The 24,443-nt window shown below is 60.1% G+C and overlaps 1 protein-coding gene across 1 annotated transcript in view; it reads left to right on the top strand.

Annotated features, from left to right (window-relative positions):
- LOC144954546 (histone acetyltransferase KAT6B-like) overlaps positions 1-23,525 on the top strand; it is a gene marked incomplete at its 3' end in the record, with an annotated part of 79,845 nt that extends 56,320 nt beyond the window's left edge. The window contains exons 12-16 of the mRNA XM_078885017.1: positions 2,478-2,659; positions 3,899-4,125; positions 8,534-8,675; positions 9,284-9,445; positions 23,432-23,525. Coding sequence (XP_078741143.1) covers positions 2,478-2,659; positions 3,899-4,125; positions 8,534-8,675; positions 9,284-9,445; positions 23,432-23,525 — 807 coding nt within the window. The remainder of the gene's footprint in view (positions 1-2,477; positions 2,660-3,898; positions 4,126-8,533; positions 8,676-9,283; positions 9,446-23,431) is intronic.
- Positions 23,526-24,443: the final 918 nt, after the last annotated feature.

The following is a 24,443-nucleotide window of genomic DNA, read 5'->3' as shown; positions in this document are numbered from 1 at the left end:
GTTGATGTTGATGTTGTGGTGATGGTGGTTGATGTTGTGGTGATGGTGATGGTGGTTGATGTTGATGTTGTGGTGATGGTGGTTGATGTTGATGTTGATGTTGTGGTGATGGTGGTTGATGTTGTGGTGATGGTGGTTGATGTTGATGTTGTGGTGATGGTGGTTGATGTTGTGGTGATGGTGGTTGATGTTGATGTTGATGTTGTGGTGATGGTGGTTGATGTTGATGTTGTGGTGATGGTGGTTGATGTTGATGTTGTGGTGATGGTGGTTGATGTTGTGGTGATGGTGGTTGATGTTGATGTTGTGATGATGGTGGTTGATGTTGATGTTGTGGTGATGGTGGTTGATGTTGATGTTGTGATGATGGTGGTTGATGTTGTGGTGATGGTGGTGGTTGATGTTGTGGTGATGGTGGTTGATGTTGTGGTGATGGTGGTTGATGTTGATGTTGTGGTGATGGTGGTTGATGTTGATGTTGTGGTGATGGTGGTTGATGTTGATGTTGTGGTGATGGTGGTTGATGTTGATGTTGTGGTGATGTGGTTGATGTTGTGGTGATGGTGGTTGATGTTGATGTTGTGGTGATGGTGGTTGATGTTGATGTTGTGGTGATGGTGGTTGATGTTGATGTTGTGATGATGGTGGTTGATGTTGTGATGATGATGGTGGTTTATGTTGTGGTGATGGTGGTTGATGTTGTGGTGATGGTGGTTGATGTTGATGTTGTGGTGGTGATGGTGGTTGATGTTGATGTTGTGATGATGATGGTGGTTGATGTTGTGGTGATGGTGGTTGATGTTGATGTTGTGGTGATGGTGGTTGATGTTGTGGTGATGGTGGTTGATGTTGATGTTGTGGTGATGGTGGTTGATGTTGTGGTGATGGTGATGTTGATGTTGTGGTGATGGTGGTTGATGTTGTGGTGATGGTGGTTGATGTTGTGGTGGTGGTGATGGTGATGGTGGTTGATGTTGTGATGATGGTGGTTGATGTTGATGTTGTGGTGATGGTGGTTGATGTTGTGGTGATGGTGGTTGATGTTGTGGTGATGGTGATGTTGATGTTGTGGTGATGGTGGTTGATGTTGTGGTGGTGGTGATGGTGGTTGATGTTGTGGTGATGGTGGTTGAAGTTGATGTTGTGGTGATGGTGATGGTGGTTGATGTTGTGGTGATGGTGGTTGATGTTGTGGTGGTGGTGATGGTGATGGTGGTTGATGTTGATGTTGTGGTGATGGTGGTTGATGTTGATGTTGTGGTGATGGTGGTTGATGTTGTGGTGATGGTGGTTGATGTTGATGTTGTGATGATGATGGTGGTTGATGTTGTGGTGATGGTGGTTGATGTTGATGTTGTGGTGATGGTGGTTGATGTTGATGTTGTGGTGGTGATGGTGGTTGATGTTGATGTTGTGATGATGATGGTGGTTGATGTTGTGGTGATGGTGGTTGATGTTGATGTTGTGGTGATGGTGGTTGATGTTGTGGTGATGGTGGTTGATGTTGATGTTGTGGTGATGGTGGTTGATGTTGTGGTGATGGTGATGTTGATGTTGTGGTGATGGTGGTTGATGTTGATGTTGTGGTGATGGTGGTTGATGTTGTGGTGGTGGTGATGGTGGTTGATGTTGTGGTGATGGTGGTTGATGTTGTGATGATGGTGGTTGATGTTGTTGTGATGGTGGTTGATGTTGTGGTGATGGTGGTTGATGTTGTGGTGATGGTGATGTTGATGTTGTGGTGATGGTGGTTGATGTTGTGGTGGTGGTGATGGTGATGGTGGTTGATGTTGTGGTGATGGTGGTTGAAGTTGATGTTGTGGTGATGGTGATGGTGGTTGATGTTGTGGTGATGGTGGTTGATGTTGTGGTGGTGGTGATGGTGATGGTGGTTGATGTTGATGTTGTGGTGATGGTGGTTGATGTTGATGTTGTGGTGATGGTGGTTGATGTTGTGGTGATGGTGATGTTGATGTTGTGGTGATGGTGGTTGATGTTGATGTTGTGGTGATGGTGGTTGATGTTGTGGTGATGGTGGTTGATGTTGATGTTGTGGTGATGGTGGTTGATGTTGTGGTGATGGTGGTTGATGTTGATGTTGTGGTGATGGTGGTTGATGTTGATGTTGTGGTGATGGTGGTTGATGTTGTGGTGATGGTGATGGTGGTTGATGTTGTGGTGATGGTGGTTGATGTTGTGGTGATGGTGGTTGATGTTGATGTTGTGGTGATGGTGGTGATGGTGGTTGATGTTGTGGTGATGGTGATGGTGGTTGATGTTGTGGTGATGGTGGTTGATGTTGATGTTGTGGTGATGGTGGTTGATGTTGATGTTGTGGTGATGGTGGTGATGGTGATGGTGGTTGATGTTGTGGTGATGTTGTGGTGGTTGATGTTGATGTTGATGTTGTGATGATGGTGGTTGATGTTGTGGTGATGGTGGTTGATGTTGATGTTGTGGTGATGGTGATGGTACAGGTGGTTGCTCTCTGGTTGAGGAGGAGGATGGCGATGATGATCATCACGATGGTGACGATGGTGACGGTGGTGATGGTGGTGATGGTGGTGATGGTGGTGATGGTGATGATGGTGATCTGCGTGGAGGAGTGACGGACGATGATGTGGAGCTCTTCCAGAGCGCCGCACGCATCGCCATGGAGGTAGCCACGGCAACCGTCACCATCATCATCATCATCGTCATCATCACTACCATCGTCATCACCATCATCATCATCACCACCATCGTCATCACTACCATCATCACCACCATCATCACCACCACCATCATCACCATCGTCATCATCACTAACATCATCATCACTACCACCATCACTACCATCATCACAACATCATCACCATCATCACTACCATCATCACCATCGTCATCACCATCATCACTACCACCATCACTACCATCATCACAACATCATCATAACCATCAACATCATCACCACCACCTTCACCACCATCACCACCATCATCATCACCACCATCATCATCACCATTACCACCATCACCACCATCACCACAACCATCATCACCACCACCATCACCACCATCACCACCACCACCATCAATCACCACCATCACCACCACCATCACCACCACCATCACCGCCATCACCACCGCCATCACCACCATCACCACCATCACCACCATCACCACCACCATCACCACCATCACCATCACCACCATCACCACCATCACCACCACCATCACCACCATCACCACCGCCATCACCACCATCACCACCATCACCACCACCATCACCACCATCACCACCACCATCACCACCATCACCACCATCACCACCATCACCACCACCATCACTACCATCACCACCACCATCATTACCATCACCACCATCACCACCACCATCAGCACCATCACCACCACCATCACCACCATCACCACCATCACCACCACCGCCATCACCACCACCGCCATCACCACCACCATCACCACCATCACCACCATCACCACCATAACCATCATCACCATTACCACCATCACCACCATAACCACCATCACCACCATCACCACCATCACCACCATCACCACCATAACCATCATCACCATTACCACCATCACCACCATCACCACCATTCACCACCATCACCACCATTCACCACCATCACCACCATCACCACCATCACCACCACCACCATCACCACCACCATCACTACCACCACCATCACCACCATCACCACCATCACCACCACCATCACCACCATCACCACCATCACCACCATCACCACCACCATCACCACCATCACCGCCATCACCACCACCATCACCACCATCACCACCACCACCATCACCACCACCACCATCACCACCACCATCACCACCATCATCATCACCATCACCACCATCACCGCCTCTCTCTCTTTCCGCAGAGGGTTTCGCAGGAAGAGGAGTTTGATTCTCTCGCCAACGCCGCTGCTGTTGGTGGTGGTGGTTGTGGTGGTGGTTGTGGTGGTGGTTGTGGCGGTGGTGGTGGTTGTGGCGGTGGTGGTGGTTGTGGCGACGTCACCGCATCACCACGATATCCGTCGGCCATCGTCCTCGGCAAGTTTGAAATCCGTACGTGGTTCTCTTCACCGTACCCACGGGAATACGCAAGGTGAGTCAGTCACTCAGTCAGTCAGTCACTCAGTTAGTCACTCAGTCACTCAGTCAGTCAGTCACTCGGTCACTCAGTCAGTCACTCAGTCAGTCACTCAGTCAGTCAGTCACTCAGTCACTCAGTCAGTCAGTCGGTCAGTCACTCAGTCAGTCACTCAGTCAGTCAGTCAGTCACTCGGTCACTCAGTCAGTCAGTTAGTCAGTCAGTCACTCAGTCAGTCACTCAGTCACTCACTCAGTCAGTCACTCAGTCAGTCAGTCAGTCACTCGGTCACTCAGTCAGTCAGTTAGTCAGTCACTCAGTCACTCGGTCACTCAGTCAGTCACTCGGTCACTCAGTCAGTCACTCAGTCAGTCACTCAGTCAGTCACTCACTCAGTCAATCAGTCAGTCACTCAGTCAGTCACTCAGTCACTCAGTCAGTCACTCAGTCAGTCACTAAGTCAGTCACTCAGTCAGTCAGTTACTCAGTAACTCAGTCACTCAGTCAGTCACTCAGTCACTCAGTCAGTCACTCACTCAGTCAGTCACTCAGTCAGTCACTCAGTCAGTCACTCAGTCAATCACTCAGTCAGTCACTCAGTCAGTCAGTCACTCGGTCACTCAGTCAGTCAGTTAGTCAGTCAGTCAGTCACTCGGTCACTCAGTCAGTCACTCGGTCACTCAGTCAGTCACTCAGTCAGTCACTCAGTCAGTCACTCACTCAGTCACTCAGTCACTCAGTCAGTCACTCAGTCACTCAGTCAGTCACTCAGTCAGTCACTAAGTCAGTCACTCAGTCAGTCAGTTACTCAGTAACTCAGTCACTCAGTCAGTCACTCAGTCACTCAGTCACTCAGTCAGTCACTCACTCAGTCAGTCACTCAGTCACTCAGTCAGTCACTCAGTCAGTCAATCACTCAGTCAGTCACTCACTCAGTCAGTCAGTCAGTCACTAACCCACTCGCTCACTCACTCAGTCGGTCAGTCACTCACTCAGTCACTCACTCAATCAGTCACTCGCTCAGTCACTCGCTCAGTCACTCACCCACTCACTCACCCACCCACTCACTCACCCACTCACCCACTCACTCACCCACTCACCCACCCACTCACCCACTCACTCACCCACTCACCCACCCACTCACCCACTCACCCACCCACTCACCCACCCACCCACTCACCCACCCACTCACCCACCCACTCACCCACTCACCCACTCACTCACCCACTCAGTCACCCACTCAGTCACTCAGTCAGTCACCCACTCACCCACCCACCCACTCACTCACTCACCCACTCACCCACCCACTCACCCACTCACTCACTCACCCACTCACCCACTCACCCACCCACTCACCCACTCACTCACTCACCCACTCACCCACTCACCCACTCACCCACCCACTCACTCACCCACCCACTCACCCACTCACCCACTCACCCACTCACTAACTCACTCACTCACCCACTCACCCACCCACTCACCCACCCACTCACCCACTCACCCACTCACCCACCCACTCACCCACCCACTCACCCACTCACCCACTCACCCACCCACTCACCCACCCACTCACCCACTCACCCACTCACCCACCCACTCACCCACTCACCGACTCACTCACCCACCCACTCACCCACTCACCCACCCACCCACTCACTCACCCACTCACCCACCCACTCACCCACCCACTCACCCACCCACTCACCCACCCACCCACTCACCCACCCACTCACCCACCCACTCACCCACTCACCCACCCACTCACTCACCCACTCACCCACCCACTCACCCACTCACCCACTCACTCACCCACCCACTCACCTACCCACTCACCCACCCACTCACCCACCCACTCACCCACCCACCCACTCACTCACCCACCCACTCACCCACTCACCCACCCACTCACCCACTCACCCACTCACCCACCCACTCACCCACCCACTCACCCACTCACTCACCCACTCACCCACTCACCCACCCACTCACCCACTCACCAACTCACTCACCCACCCACTCACCCACTCACCCACCCACTCACTCACCCACTCACCCACCCACTCACTCACTCACCCACTCACTCACTCACTCACCCACTCACTCACTCACTCACCCACCCACTCACCCACTCACTCACCCACTCACCCACTCACCCACCCACTCACCCACTCACTCACCCACTCAGTCACCCACTCAGTCACTCAGTCAGTCACCCACTCACCCACCCACCCACTCACTCACTCACCCACTCACCCACCCACTCACCCACTCACCCACTCACCCACTCACCCACCCACTCACCCACTCACTCACTCACCCACTCACCCACTCACCCACTCACCCACCCACTCACTCACCCACCCACTCACCCACTCACCCACTCACCCACTCACTAACTCACCCACTCACCCACTCACTCACCCACTCACCCACCCACTCACCCACCCACTCACCCACTCACCCACCCACTCACCCACCCACTCACCCACTCACCCACTCACCCACCCACTCACCCACCCACTCACCCACTCACCCACTCACCCACCCACTCACCCACTCACCGACTCACTCACCCACCCACTCACCCACTCACCCACCCACCCACTCACTCACCCACTCACCCACCCACTCACCCACCCACTCACCCACCCACTCACCCACCCACTCACCCACCCACCCACTCACCCACCCACTCACCCACTCACCCACTCACCCACCCACTCACCCACTCACCCACCCACTCACCCACTCACCCACTCACTCACCCACCCACTCACCTACCCACTCACCCACCCACTCACCCACCCACTCACCCACCCACCCACTCACTCACCCACCCACTGACTCACCCACCCACTCACCCACTCACCCACCCACTCACCCACCCACTCACCCACTCACCCACTCACTCACCCACCCACTCACCCACTCACCCACTCACCCACCCACTCACCCACCCACTCACCCACTCACTCACCCACTCACCCACTCACCCACCCACTCACCGACTCACTCACCTACCCACTCACCCACTCACCCACCCACTCACTCACCCACTCACCCACTCACCCACCCACTCACCCACCCACTCACCCACTCACTCACTCACCCACTCACTCACCCACCCACTCACCCACTCACTCACCCACTCACCCACTCACCCACCCACTCACCCACTCACCGACTCACTCACCCACCCACTCACCCACTCACCCACCCACTCACCCACCCACTCACCCACTCACCCACTCACCCACCCACTCACCCACCCACTCACCCACTCACCCACTCACCCACTCACCCACCCACTCACCCACCCACTCACCCACCCACTCACCCACTCACCCACCCACTCACCCACCCACTCACCCACTCACTCACCCACTCACCCACTCACCCACTCACCCACCCACTCACCCACTCACCGACTCACTCACCCACCCACTCACCCACTCACCCACCCACTCACTCACCCACTCACCCACTCACCCACCCACTCACCCACCCACTCACCCACTCACTCACTCACCCACTCACTCACCCACCCACTCACCCACTCACTCACTCACCCACTCACCCACTCACCGACTCACTCACCCACCCACTCACCCACTCACCCACCCACTCACCCACCCACTCACCCACTCACCCACTCACCCACCCACTCACCCACCCACTCACCCACCCACTCACCCACTCACTCACTCACCTACTCACCCACTCACCCACTCACCCACCCACTCACCCACTCACCCACTCACCCACCCACTCACTCACCCACTCACCCACCCACTCACCCACTCACCCACTCACCCACCCACTCACCCACTCACTCACTCACCCACTCACCCACTCACCCACCCACTCACCCACTCACTCACTCACCCACTCACCCACTCACCCACCCACTCACTCACCCACTCACTCACTCACCCACTCACCCACTCACCCACTCACCCACTCATTCAGTCACTCAGTCACTCACTCAGTCAGTCACTCACTCACTCAATCACCCACTCACTCACTCACTCACTCACCCACTCACCCTCTCACTCACCCACTCACCCACCCACCCACTCACTCACCCACTCACCCACCCACTCACCCACTCACCCACCCACTCACCCACTCACCCACCCACCCACTCACTCACTCACTCACCCTCTCACTCACCCACCCACTCACCCACTCACCCACCCACTCACTCACTCACCCACCCACCCACTCACTCACTCACTCACCCTCTCACTCACCCACCCACTCACCCACTCACCCACCCACTCACTCACCCACTCACCCACCCACTCACCCACCCACTCACCCACCCACTCACCCACTCACCCACCCACTCACCCACTCACCCACCCACTCACCCACTCACTCACTCCATGTGCTCCTGGTTGACTATGCGACTCTCAAGGCTCCGACGCCTCTTCGTGTGCGAGTTCTGCCTGGCCTACATGCGAAGTCGACCCGTCTTAGTCCACCACCTCGCCCACTGTGGGTGGGTCCACCCCCCGGCCAACGAGATCTACCGCCACCGCGGGATGAGCGTCTATGAGGTGGGGGTCGACTCAGACGAAGTTGTCCACCTCCCTCGTGATGTCCACCAGTTGTCCACCCCCCCTCATCGTGTTGTCCACCCATCGTGATGTCCACCGATTGTCCACTCATTGTCCGCTCACAGTTATCCACCCCGCACGGTTGTCCACCCCCCTCTCATCACTGCCATTGTCCACCATCACCACCACCATCACCCCCATCACCACCACCATCATCACCATCATCACCACCACCACCATCACCACCATCACCACCACCACCACCATCACCACCACCACCACCATCACCACCACCATCATCACCATCATCACCACCACCACCATCACCACCATCACCACCATCACCATCACCACCACCATCACCACCGTCACCATCACCACCGTCACCATCACCACCGTCACCATCACCACCACCACCATCACCACCATCACCACCACCACCACGGAGTTGTCTACGGGGTGATCTAGCTGAAACTCCCGTGTCTCACCGCTCCACCCCACTCTCTCATCGCCATAGTCCACCACCAACCAACACCGCCTTACCGGGGTGACCCCCGCCCGCTTGTCCACCTTCTCACGACCGTTGTCCACCTCCACCGCCTCCCCAGGTGGACGGTAGGGTGAGCAAGCTGTATTGCCAGAACTTGTGTCTGCTGGCCAAGCTGTTTCTGGACCACAAGACGTTGCTCTACGATGTGGAGCCATTCCTGTTCTACGTGCTGACGTGCAACGATGCGGGGGGAGCTCACATCGTGGGCTACTTCAGCAAGGTGAGGAGCTACTCGCCCGCTCGCTCGCCCGCTCGCCCGCTCGCCAAATCGCTCGCTCGCTCACTTCGCTCGCTCGCTCACTCACTCGCTCACTCACTCGCTCACCAACTCACTCGCTCGCTCGCTCGCTCGCTCACCAACTCGCCCGCTCACCCACTCACTCACCCTCTCACCCACTCACTCGCTCGCTCACTCACTCACTCGCCCACTCACTCACTCGCTCACCCACCCACTCACTCACCCGCTCACTCACTCGCTCACTTCGCTCACTCACTCGCTCACCAACTCGCTCGCTCACTCACCCACTCACTCACCCGCTCGCTCACTCACCCACTCACTCACTCACTCACGCACCCACCCACCCACTCACCCACCCACCCACTCACCCACCCACTCACCCACCCACCCACTCACTCACCCACCCACTCACTCACCCACCCACTCACCCACTCACCCACCCACTCACCCACTCACTCACCCACTCACCCACTCACCCACCCACTCACCCACTCACCCACTCACTCACCCACCCACTCACCCACTCACCCACCCACTCACCCACCCACTCACCCACTCACCCACCCACTCACTCACCCACTCACTCACCCACTCACTCACCCACTCACCCACTCACTCACCCACCCACTCACCCACCCACTCACTCACCCACTCACTCACCCACTCACTCACCCACCCACTCACCCACCCACTCACCCACCCACTCACCCACTCACCCACCCACTCACTCACCCACCCACCCACTCACCCACTCACCCACCCACTCACCCACCCACTCACCCACTCACCCACCCAGCCACTCACCCACTCACCCACCCACCCACTCACCCACTCACCCACCCACTCACCCACTCACCCACCCACTCACCCACTCACCCACTCACTCACCCTCTCACTCACCCACCCACTCACCCACCCACTCACCCACTCACCCACCCACTCACCCACCCACCCACTCACCCACCCACCCACCCACTCACCCACTCACCCACCCACTCACCCACCCACTCACCCACTCACCCACCCAGCCACTCACCCACACACCCACCCACCCACTCACCCACCCACCCACCCACTCACCCACTCACCCACTCACTCACCCACCCACTCACCCACCCACTCACTCACCCACTCACCCACTCACCCACCCACTCACCCACCCACCCACCCACTCACCCACCCACTCACCCACTCACCCACTCACTCACCCACCCACCCACCCACCCACTCACCCACTCTCCTACCCACCCACCCATTCACCCACCCACTCACCCACCCACTCACCCACCCACTCACCCACCCACTCACCCACTCACCCACCCACCCACCCACTCACCCACCCACCCACCCACCCACTCACCCACTCACCCACCCACTCACCCACCCACTCACCCACTCACCCACTCACCCACTCACCCACCCACCCACTCACCCACCCACCCACCCACTCACCCACCCACCCACTCACCCACCCACTCACCCACCCACCCACCCACTCACCCACCCACCCACTCACCCACCCACCCACCCACCCACCCACTCACCCACCCACCCACTCACCCACCCACTCACCCACCCACTCACTCACTCACCCACCCACTCACCCACCCACCCACCCACTCACCCACCCACCCACCCACCCACTCACCCACCCACCCACTCACCCACCCACTCACCCACCCACTCACCCACCCACCCACCCACTCACCCACCCACTCACCCACCCACCCACCCACCCACTCACCCACCCACCCACCCACTCACCCACCCACCCACTCACCCACCCACTCACCCACTCACCCACTGTCTCTGTGTGTGTACAGGAGAAGCTCTGTGCTCAGAAGTTCAATGTCTCATCTCACTCACCCACCCACCCACCCACTCACTCACTCACTCACCCACTCACTCACTTACCCACTCACTCACCCACTCACCCACCCACCCACCCACCCACTCACCCACTCACCCACCCACCCACTCACCCACCCACTCACCCACTCACTCACCCACCCACTCACCCACTCACCCACTCACTCACCCACCCACTCACTCACCCACCCACTCACCCACCCACTCACCCACTCACCCACCCACTCACCCACCCACCCACTCACCCACCCACCCACCCACTCACCCACTCACCCACCCACTCACCCACCCACTCACCCACTCACCCACCCAGCCACTCACCCACACACCCACCCACCCACTCACCCACCCACCCACCCACTCACCCACTCACCCACTCACTCACCCACCCACTCACCCACCCACTCACTCACCCACTCACCCACTCACCCACCCACTCACCCACCCACCCACCCACTCACCCACCCACTCACCCACTCACCCACTCACTCACCCACCCACCCACCCACCCACCCACTCACCCACTCTCCTACCCACCCACCCATTCACCCACCCACTCACCCACCCACTCACCCACCCACTCACCCACCCACTCACCCACTCACCCACCCACCCACTCACCCACTCACCCACCCACCCACCCACTCACCCACTCACCCACCCACTCACCCACCCACTCACCCACTCACCCACTCACCCACTCACCCACCCACCCACTCACCCACCCACCCACCCACTCACCCACCCACCCACTCACCCACCCACTCACCCACCCACCCACCCACTCACCCACCCACCCACCCACCCACCCACTCACCCACCCACCCACCCACTCACCCACCCACCCACTCACCCACTCACTCACCCACCCACTCACCCACCCACCCACTCACCCACCCACCCACCCACCCACCCACCCACTCACCCACCCACCCACTCACCCACCCACTCACCCACCCACTCACCCACCCACCCACTCACCCACCCACTCACCCACCCACCCACCCACCCACCCACTCACCCACCCACCCACCCACCCACTCACCCACCCACCCACTCACCCACCCACTCACCCACTCACCCACTGTCTCTGTGTGTGTACAGGAGAAGCTCTGTGCTCAGAAGTTCAATGTCTCATCTCACTCACCCACCCACCCACCCACTCACTCACTCACTCACCCACTCACTCACTTACCCACTCACTCACCCACTCACCCACCCACCCACCCACCCACTCACCCACTCACCCACCCACCCACTCACCCACCCACTCACCCACTCACTCACCCACCCACTCACCCACTCACCCACTCACTCACCCACCCACCCACCCACTCACCCACTCACCCACCCACCCACCCACTCACCCACCCACCCACCCACTCACCCACCCACCCACTCACCCACCCACCCACTCACCCACCCACTCACCCACCCACCCACCCACTCACCCACCCACCCACTCACCCACCCACCCACCCACCCACCCACCCACCCACTCACCCACCCACCCACTCACCCACCCACTCACCCACCCACTCACTCACTCACCCACCCACTCACCCACCCACCCACCCACTCACCCACCCACCCACCCACCCACTCACCCACCCACCCACTCACCCACCCACTCACCCACCCACTCACCCACCCACCCACCCACTCACCCACCCACTCACCCACCCACCCACCCACCCACTCACCCACCCACCCACCCACTCACCCACCCACCCACTCACCCACCCACTCACCCACTCACCCACTGTCTCTGTGTGTGTACAGGAGAAGCTCTGTGCTCAGAAGTTCAATGTCTCATCTCACTCACCCACCCACCCACCCACTCACTCACTCACTCACCCACTCACTCACTTACCCACTCACTCACCCACTCACCCACCCACCCACCCACCCACTCACCCACTCACCCACCCACCCACTCACCCACCCACTCACCCACTCACTCACCCACCCACTCACCCACTCACCCACTCACTCACCCACCCACTCACTCACCCACCCACTCACCCACCCACTCACCCACTCACCCACCCACTCACCCACCCACCCACTCACCCACCCACCCACCCACTCACCCACTCACCCACCCACTCACCCACCCACTCACCCACTCACCCACCCAGCCACTCACCCACACACCCACCCACCCACTCACCCACCCACCCACCCACTCACCCACTCACCCACTCACTCACCCACCCACTCACCCACCCACTCACTCACCCACTCACCCACTCACCCACCCACTCACCCACCCACCCACCCACTCACCCACCCACTCACCCACTCACCCACTCACTCACCCACCCACCCACCCACCCACTCACCCACTCTCCTACCCACCCACCCATTCACCCACCCACTCACCCACCCACTCACCCACCCACTCACCCACCCACTCACCCACTCACCCACCCACTCACCCACTCACCCACCCACCCACCCACTCACCCACTCACCCACCCACTCACCCACCCACTCACCCACTCACCCACTCACCCACTCACCCACCCACCCACTCACCCACCCACCCACCCACTCACCCACCCACCCACTCACCCACCCACTCACCCACCCACCCACCCACTCACCCACCCACCCACCCACCCACCCACTCACCCACCCACCCACCCACTCACCCACCCACCCACTCACCCACTCACTCACCCACCCACTCACCCACCCACCCACCCACTCACCCACCCACCCACCCACCCACCCACCCACTCACCCACCCACCCACTCACCCACCCACTCACCCACCCACTCACCCACCCACCCACTCACCCACCCACTCACCCACCCACCCACCCACCCACCCACTCACCCACCCACCCACCCACCCACTCACCCACCCACCCACTCACCCACCCACTCACCCACTCACCCACTGTCTCTGTGTGTGTACAGGAGAAGCTCTGTGCTCAGAAGTTCAATGTCTCATCTCACTCACCCACCCACCCACCCACTCACTCACTCACTCACCCACTCACTCACTTACCCACTCACTCACCCACTCACCCACCCACCCACCCACCCACTCACCCACTCACCCACCCACCCACTCACCCACCCACTCACCCACTCACTCACCCACCCACTCACCCACTCACCCACTCACTCACCCACCCACCCACCCACTCACCCACTCACCCACCCACCCACCCACTCACCCACCCACCCACCCACTCACCCACCCACCCACCCACCCACTCACCCACCCACCCACCCACCCACTCACCCACCCACTCACCCACCCACCCACCCACCCACCCACCCACTCACCCACCCACCCACCCACTCACCCACCCACCCACTCACCCACCCACTCACCCACCCACCCACTCACCCACCCACTCACCCACCCACCCACCCACTCACCCACCCACCCACCCACTCACCCACCCACCCACCCACCCACCCACTCACCCACCCACCCACCCACTCACCCACCCACCCACTCACTCACCCACCCACTCACTCACCCACCCACCCACTCACCCACCCACCCACCCACCCACTCACCCACCCACCCACCCACTCACCCACCCACTCACCCACCCACCCACTCACCCACTCACTCACCCACCCACTCACCCACTCACCCACTCACTCACCCACCCACCCACTCACCCACCCACCCACCCACTCACCCACCCACCCACCCACTCACCCACCCATTCACCCACCCACCCACCCACTCACCCACCCACTCACCCACCCACCCACCCACCCACCCACTCACCCACCCACCCACCCACTCACCCACCCACCCACTCACCCACTCACCCACCCACCCACTCACCCACCCACCCACTCACCCACCCACCCACCCACCCACTCACCCACCCACCCACCCACCCACTCACCCACCCACCCACTCACCCACCCACCCACCCACCCACTCACCCACCCACCCACTCACCCACCCACCCACCCACCCACTCACCCACTCACCCACCCACCCACCCACCCACTCACCCACCCACCCACCCACTCACCCACCCACCCACCCACTCACCCACCCACCCACTCACCCACCCACCCACTCACCCACCCACCCACTCACCCACCCACTCACCCACCCACCCACCCACTCACCCACCCACTCACCCACCCACCCACCCACTCACCCACCCACCCACTCACCCACCCACTCACCCACCCACTCACCCACCCACCCACTCACCCACCCACTCACCCACCCACCCACCCACCCACTCACCCACTCACCCACCCACCCACCCACTCACCCACCCACTCACCCACCCACCCACCCACCCACTCACCCACCCACCCACTCACCCACCCACTCACCCACCCACCCACCCACCCACCCACTCACCCACCCACTCACCCACCCACCCACTCACCCACCCACCCACCCACTCACCCACCCACCCACTCACCCACCCACCCACCCACCCACTCACCCACCCACTCCACCCACCCACCCACCCACTCACCCACCCACCCACTCACCCACCCACTCACCCACCCACTCACCCACCCACTCACCCACCCACCCACCCACCCACTCACCCACCCACCCACTCACCCACCCACCCACTCACCCACCCACTCACCCACCCACCCACCCACTCACCCACCCACTCACCCACCCACCCACCCACTCACCCACCCACTCACCCACCCACTCACCCACCCACCCACCCACTCACCCACCCACCCACTCACCCACCCACCCACTCACCCACCCACTCACCCACTCACCCACTGTCTCTGTGTGTGTACAGGAGAAGCTCTGTGCTCAGAAGTTCAATGTCTCATCTCACTCACCCACCCACCCACCCACTCACTCACTCACTCACCCACTTACTCACTTACCCACTCACTCACCCACTCACCCACCCACCCACCCACTCACCCACTCACCCACCCACCCACTCACCCACCCACTCACCCACTCACTCACCCACCCACTCACCCACTCACCCACTCACTCACCCACCCACCCACCCACTCACCCACTCACCCACCCACCCACCCACCCACCCACCCACCCACTCACCCACCCACCCACCCACCCACCCACCCACTCACCCACCCACTCACCCACCCACCCACCCACCCACTCACCCACCCACCCACTCACCCACCCACCCACCCACCCACTCACCCACCCACCCACCCACCCACTCACCCACCCACCCACCCACCCACTCACCCACCCACCCCACTCACCCACCCACCCACCCACTCACCCACCCACCCACTCACCCACCCACCCACTCACCCACCCACCCACCCACTCACCCACTCACCCACCCACCCACCCACCCACCCACCCACCCACTCACCCACCCACTCACCCACCCACCCACCCACCCACTCACCCACCCACCCACTCACCCACCCACCCACTCACCCACCCACTCACCCACCCACCCACTCACTCACCCACCCACTCACCCACCCACCCACCCACTCACCCACCCACCCACCCACTCACCCACCCACTCACCCACCCACCCACCCACCCCACTCACCCACCCACTCACCCACCCACCCCACTCACCCCACTCACCCACCCACCCACTCACCCACCCACTCACCCACCCCACCCACCCACTCACCCACCCACTCACCCACCCACCCACTCACACCACCCACTCACCCACCCACTCACCCACCCACCCACTCACCCACCCACTCACCCACCCACCCACCCACCCACCCACTCACCCACCCACCCACCCACTCACCCACCCACCCACCCACTCACCCACCCACCCACTCACCCACCCACTCACCCACCCACCCACCCACACACCCACTCACCCACCCACTCACCCACCCACCCACTCACCCACCCACCCACCCACTCACCCACCCACTCACCCACCCACCACCCACCCACCCACCCACCCACCACCCACCCACCCACTCACCCACCCACCCACTCACCCACCCACTCACCCACCCACCCACCCACCCACTCACCCACCCACTCACCCACCCACCCCACCCACCCACTCACCCACCCACCCACCCACTCACTCACCCACCCACTCACCCACCCACTCACCTCACCCACTCACCCACTCACCCACCACTCACCCACCCACTCACCCACTCACTCACCCACTCACCCACTCACCCACCCACTCACCCACCCACTCACCCACCCACTCACTCACCCACTCACCCACTCACCCACTCACTCACTCACCCACTCACTCACCCACTCACCCACTCACCCACCCACTCACCCACCCACTCACCCACCCACTCACCCACCCACCCACTCACCCACCCACTCACTCACCCACCACTCACCCACTCACCCACTCACCCACTCACACCACTCACCCACTCACCCACCCACCCACTCACCCACCCACACACCCACCCACTCACCCACCCACTCACCCACCCACTAACCCACCCACTCACCCACTCACCCACCCACTCACCCACCCACTCACCCACCCACCCACCCACTCACCCACCCACTCACCCACCCACCCACTCACCCACCCACCCACCCACTCACCCACCCACTCACCCACCCACTCACCCACCCACCCACTCACCCACCCACCCACCAACTCACCCACCCACCCACTCACCCACCCACTCACCCACCCACCCACCCACCCACTCACCCACCCACTCACCCACCCACCCACCCACCCACTCACCCACCCACCCACCCACTCACTCACCCACCCACCCACTCACCCACCCACTCACTCACCCACTCACTCACCCACTCACCCACTCACCCACCCACTCACCCACCCACTCACCCCACTCACTCACCCACTCACTCACCCACTCACCCACTCACCTACCCACTCACCCACCCACTCACCCACCCACTCACCACACCACTCACCCACTCACCCACCCACCCACTCACTCACCCACTCACCTCACCCACTCACCCACTCACCCACCCACTCACCCACCCACTCACCCACCCACTCACCCACCCACTCACCCACCCACTCACCCACCCACTCACTCACCCACTCACCCACTCACCCACTCACCCACTCACTCACTCACCCACTCACTCACCCACCCACCCACTCACTCACCCACCCACTCACCCACCCACTCACCCACTCACCCACTCACCCACCCACTCACCCACTCACCCACCCACTCACCCACTCACCCACCCACCCACCCACTCACCCACCCACTCACCCACCCACTCACCCACTCACCCACCCACCCACCCACTCACCCACTCACCCCACCCATCCACCCACTCACCCACCCACCCACCCACCCACTCACCCACCCACTCACCCACCCACCCACCCACTCACCCACTCACCCACTCACTCACCCACCCACTCACCCACTCACTCACCCACTCAGCCACTCACCCACCCACTCACCCACCCACTCACCCACCCACCCACTCACCCACCCACTCACTCACCCACTCACCCACTCACTCACTCACCCACTCACCCACCCACTCACCCACTCACCCACCCACTCACCTACCCACTCACCCACCCACTCACCCACTCACTCACTCACCCAAGCACTCACCCATCCACTCACCCTGTCACACACCCACGCACCCACCCAGTCACCCACCCACCCACTCACCCACCCACTCACCCACCCACCCACCCACTCACCCACTCACCCACCCACTCACCCACCCACTCACCCACCCACTCACCCACCCACTCACCCACCCACTCACCCACTGTCTCTGTGTGTGTGTACAGGAGAAGCTCTGTGTGCAGAAGTACCATGTCTCATCTCACTCACCCACTCACCCACCCACTCACTCACCCACCCACTCACCCACCCACCCACCCACCCACTCACCCACCCACTCACCCACCCACTCACCCACCCACTCACCCACCCACTCACCCACCCACTCACCCACCCACTCACCCACCCACTCACCCACCCACTCACCCACTGTCTCTGTCTCTGTGTGCACAGGAGAAGCTCTGTGTGCAGAAGTACCATGTCTCATCTCACTCACCCACTCACCCACCCACTCACTCACCCACCCACTCACCCACCCACCCACCCACTCACCCACCCACTCACCCACCCACCCACTCACCCACCCACCCACTCACCCACCCACCCACCCACTCACCCACCCACTCACCCACCCACTCACCCACCCACCCACCCACCCACCCACCCACTCACCCACCCACTCACCCACCCACTCACCCACCCACTCACCCACCCACCCACTCACCCACCCACCCACTCACCCACCCACTCACCCACTCACCCACCCACCCACCCACTCACCCACCCACTCACCCACCCACTCACCCACCCACTCACCCACTCACTCACCCACCCACCCACTCACCCACCCACTCACTCACCCACCCACTCACCCACCCACTCACCCACCCACTCACCCACCCACTCACCCACTCACTCACCCACCCACTCACTCACCCACCCACTCACCCACTCACCCACCCACTCACCCACTCACTCACTCACCCACTGTCTCTGTGTGTGTGTGTACAGGAGAAGCTCTGTGCGCAGAAGTACCATGTCTCATCTCACTCACCCACCCACCCACCCACTCACTCACCCACTCACCCACTCACCCACTCACCCACCCACTCACCCACCCACTCACCCACCCACTCACCCACTCACTCACCCACTCACCCACCCACTCACCCACTCACTCACCCACTCACCCACCCACTCACCCACCCACTCACCCACCCACTCACCCACCCACTCACCCACCCACCCACTCACCCACCCACCCACCCACTCACCCACCCACTCACCCACCCACCCACTCACTCACCCACTCACTCACCCACTCACCCACTCACTCACCCACTCACCCACCCACTCACCCACTCTCTCTGTGTGTGTGTGTCACAGGAGAAGCTCTGTGCACAGAAGTACAATGTCTCATCTCACTCACCCACTCACCCACCCACCCACCCACTCACTCACCCACTCACCCACCCACCCACTCACTCACCCACCCACCCACTCACCCACCCACTCACTCACCCACCCACCCACCCACTCACCCACCCACTCACCCACCCACCCACCCACTCACCCACCCACCCACCCACTCACCCACCCACTCACCCACCCACTCACCCACTCACCCACCCACCCACCCACTCACCCACCCACTCACTCACCCACCCACTCACCCACCCACTCACCCACCCACTCACCCACTCACTCACCCACCCACTCACTCACCCACCCACTCACCCACTCACCCACCCACTCACCCACTCACTCACCCACCCACTCACTCACCCACTCACCCACTCACTCACCCACCCACTCACCCACTCACTCACCCACTCACCCACTCACCCACCCACTCACCCACCCACTCACCCACCCACCCACTCACCCACCCACTCACTCACCCACTCACCCACTCACTCACTCACCCACTCACCCACCCACTCACCCACTCACCCACCCACTCACCTACCCACTCACCCACCCACTCACCCACTCACTCACTCACTCACCCAAGCACTCACCCATCCACTCACCCTGTCACACACCCACGCACCCACCCAGTCACCCACCCACCCACTCACCCACCCACTCACCCACCCACCCACCCACTCACCCACTCACCCACCCACTCACCCACCCACTCACCCACCCACTCACCCACCCACTCACCCACCCACTCACCCACCCACTCACCCACTGTCTCTGTGTGTGTGTACAGGAGAAGCTCTGTGTGCAGAAGTACCATGTCTCATCTCACTCACCCACTCACCCACCCACTCACTCACCCACCCACTCACCCACCCACCCACCCACTCACCCACCCACTCACCCACCCACTCACCCACCCACTCACCCACCCACTCACCCACCCACTCACCCACCCACTCACCCACCCACTCACCCACCCATTCACCCACTGTCTCTGTCTCTGTGTGCACAGGAGAAGCTCTGTGTGCAGAAGTACCATGTCTCATCTCACCTCACCCACTCACCCACCCACTCACTCACCCACCCACTCACCCACCCACCCACCCACTCACCCACCCACTCACCCACCCACCCACCCACTCACCCACCCACTCACCCACCCACTCACCCACCCACCCACCCACCCACTCACCCTCCCACTCACCCACCCACTCACCCACCCACTCACCCACCCACCCACTCACCCACCCACCCACCCACTCACCCACCCACTCACCCACTCACCCACCCACCCACCCACTCACCCACCCACTCACCCACCCACTCACCCACCCACTCACCCACTCACTCACCCACCCACCCACCCACTCACCCACCCACTCACTCACCCACCCACTCACCCACCCACTCACCCACCCACTCACCCACTCACTCACCCACCCACTCACTCACCCACCCACTCACCCACTCACCCACCCACTCACCCACTCACTCACTCACCCACTGTCTCTGTGTGTGTGTGTACAGGAGAAGCTCTGTGCGCAGAAGTACCATGTCTCATCTCACTCACCCACCCACCCACCCACTCACTCACCCACTCACCCACTCACCCACTCACCCACCCACTCACCCACCCACTCACCCACCCACTCACCCACTCACTCACCCACTCACCCACCCACTCACCCACTCACTCACCCACTCACCCACCCACTCACCCACCCACCCACTCACCCACCCACTCACCCACCCACTCACCCACCCACCCACTCACCCACCCACCCACCCACTCACCCACCCACTCACCCACCCACCCACTCACTCACCCACTCACTCACCCACTCACCCACTCACTCACCCACTCACCCACCCACTCACCCACTCTCTCTGTGTGTGTGTGTCACAGGAGAAGCTCTGTGCACAGAAGTACAATGTCTCATCTCACTCACCCACTCACCCACCCACCCACCCACTCACTCACCCACTCACCCACCCACCCACTCACTCACCCACTCACCCACCCACCCACTCACCCACCCACTCACTCACACCACCCACCCACCCACTCACCCACCCACTCACCCACCCACCCACCCACTCACCCACCCACCCACCCACCCACCCACTCACCCACCCACTCACCCACCCACTCACCCACTCACTCACCCACCCACCCACCCACTCACCCACCCACTCACTCACCCACCCACTCACCCACCCACTCACCCACCCACTCACCCACTCACTCACCCACCCACTCACTCACCCACCCACTCACCCACTCACCCACCCACTCACCCACTCACTCACCCACCCAACTCACCCACTCACCCACTCACCCACTCACCCACTCACCCACCCACTCACCCACCCACTGTCTCTGTGTGTGTGTCACAGGAGAAGCTCTGTGCGCAGAAGTACCATGTCTCATCTCACTCACCCACCCACCCACCCACTCACTCACCCACTCACCCACTCACCCACCCACCCACCCACTCACCCACTCACCCACCCACTCACCCACTCACTCACTCACCCACTCACTCACCCACCCACCCACCCACTCACTCACCCACTCACCCACTCACTCACCCCACTCACCCACTCACTCACCCCACCCACTCACCCACTCACCCACTCACCCACTCACTCACCCACCCACTCACCCACTGTCTCTGTGTCTCTGTGTGTACAGGAGAAGCTCTGTGCACAGAAGTACCATGTCTCATCTCACTCACCCACCCACCCACCCACTCACCCACTCACCCACTCACCCACCCACCCACTCACCCACCCACTCACCCACTCACCCACCCACCCACCCATTCACCCACCCACCCACCCACTCACCCACCCACTCACCCACTCACCCACCCACTCACCCACTCACCCACTCACTCACCCACTCACTCACCCACTGTCTCTGTCTCTGTGTGTGTGTGTCACAGGAGAAGCTCTGCGCGCAGAAGTACAATGTCTCATCTCACTCACCCACTCACTCACCCACCCACCCACTCACCCACCCACTCACCCACTCACCCACCCACTCACCCACCCACCCACTCACCCACCCACTCACCCACCCACCCACCCACTCACCCACCCACCCACTCACCCACCCACTCACCCACCCACTGTCTCTGTGTGTGTGTGTCACAGGAGAAGCTCTGCGCGCAGAAGTACAATGTCTCATGCATCATGATCCTGCCTCAGTACCAGCGGCTTGGGTATGGGCGGCTTCTCATTGATTTCAGTGAGTCCAACATCAACAACATCATCATCATCAACATCAACAACAACATCATCATCAACATCATCATCATCAACAACATCAACAACATCATCATCAACATCATCAACAACATCAACATCAACAACAACATCATCATCAACAACATCATCATCAACATCAACAACAACATCATCATCAACATCAACAACAACATCATCATCAACATCAACAACATCATCATCAACATCAACAACAACATCATCATCAACATCAACAACAACATCATCAACATCAACAACAACATCATCATCGTCATCACCAACATCATCAACATCATCACCATCATCATCACTACCACCACCATCATCATCACCACCAACATCACCATCATCATCACCATCACCACCATCATCATCACTACCACCATCACCACCACCATCACCACCACCATCACCACCATCATCATCACCAACATCATTACCATCATCACCAACATCATCATCAACATCATCACCAACATCACCATCATCACCACCATCATCATCATCATCAACATCATCATCAACAACAACATCATCATCAACTTCAACAACATCATCATCAACTTCAACAACAACATCATCATCATCATCACCGTCACCACCATCATCATCATCGTCATCACCAACATCATCAACATCATCATCATCACCATCATCATCATCACCAACATCATCATCAACATCATCATCATCGTCACCACCAACATCACCATCATCATCATCGTCATCACCATCATCACCACCATCATCACCATCATCATCATCACCATCATCACGACCATCATCACGACCATCATCACCATCATCATCATCACCATCATCACCACCATCATCACCATCATCATCATCACCATCATCACGATCATCATCACCATCATCATCACGACCATCACCACCA

This window comes from Lampetra fluviatilis, unplaced genomic scaffold, assembly GCF_964198595.1.
Source record: "Lampetra fluviatilis unplaced genomic scaffold, kcLamFluv1.1 SCAFFOLD_196, whole genome shotgun sequence".
Classification (NCBI taxonomy): Eukaryota; Metazoa; Chordata; class Hyperoartia; order Petromyzontiformes; family Petromyzontidae; genus Lampetra; species Lampetra fluviatilis.
Note: the sequence above shows the minus strand (reverse complement) of the source record. Positions and strands in the feature narration are given on the sequence as shown.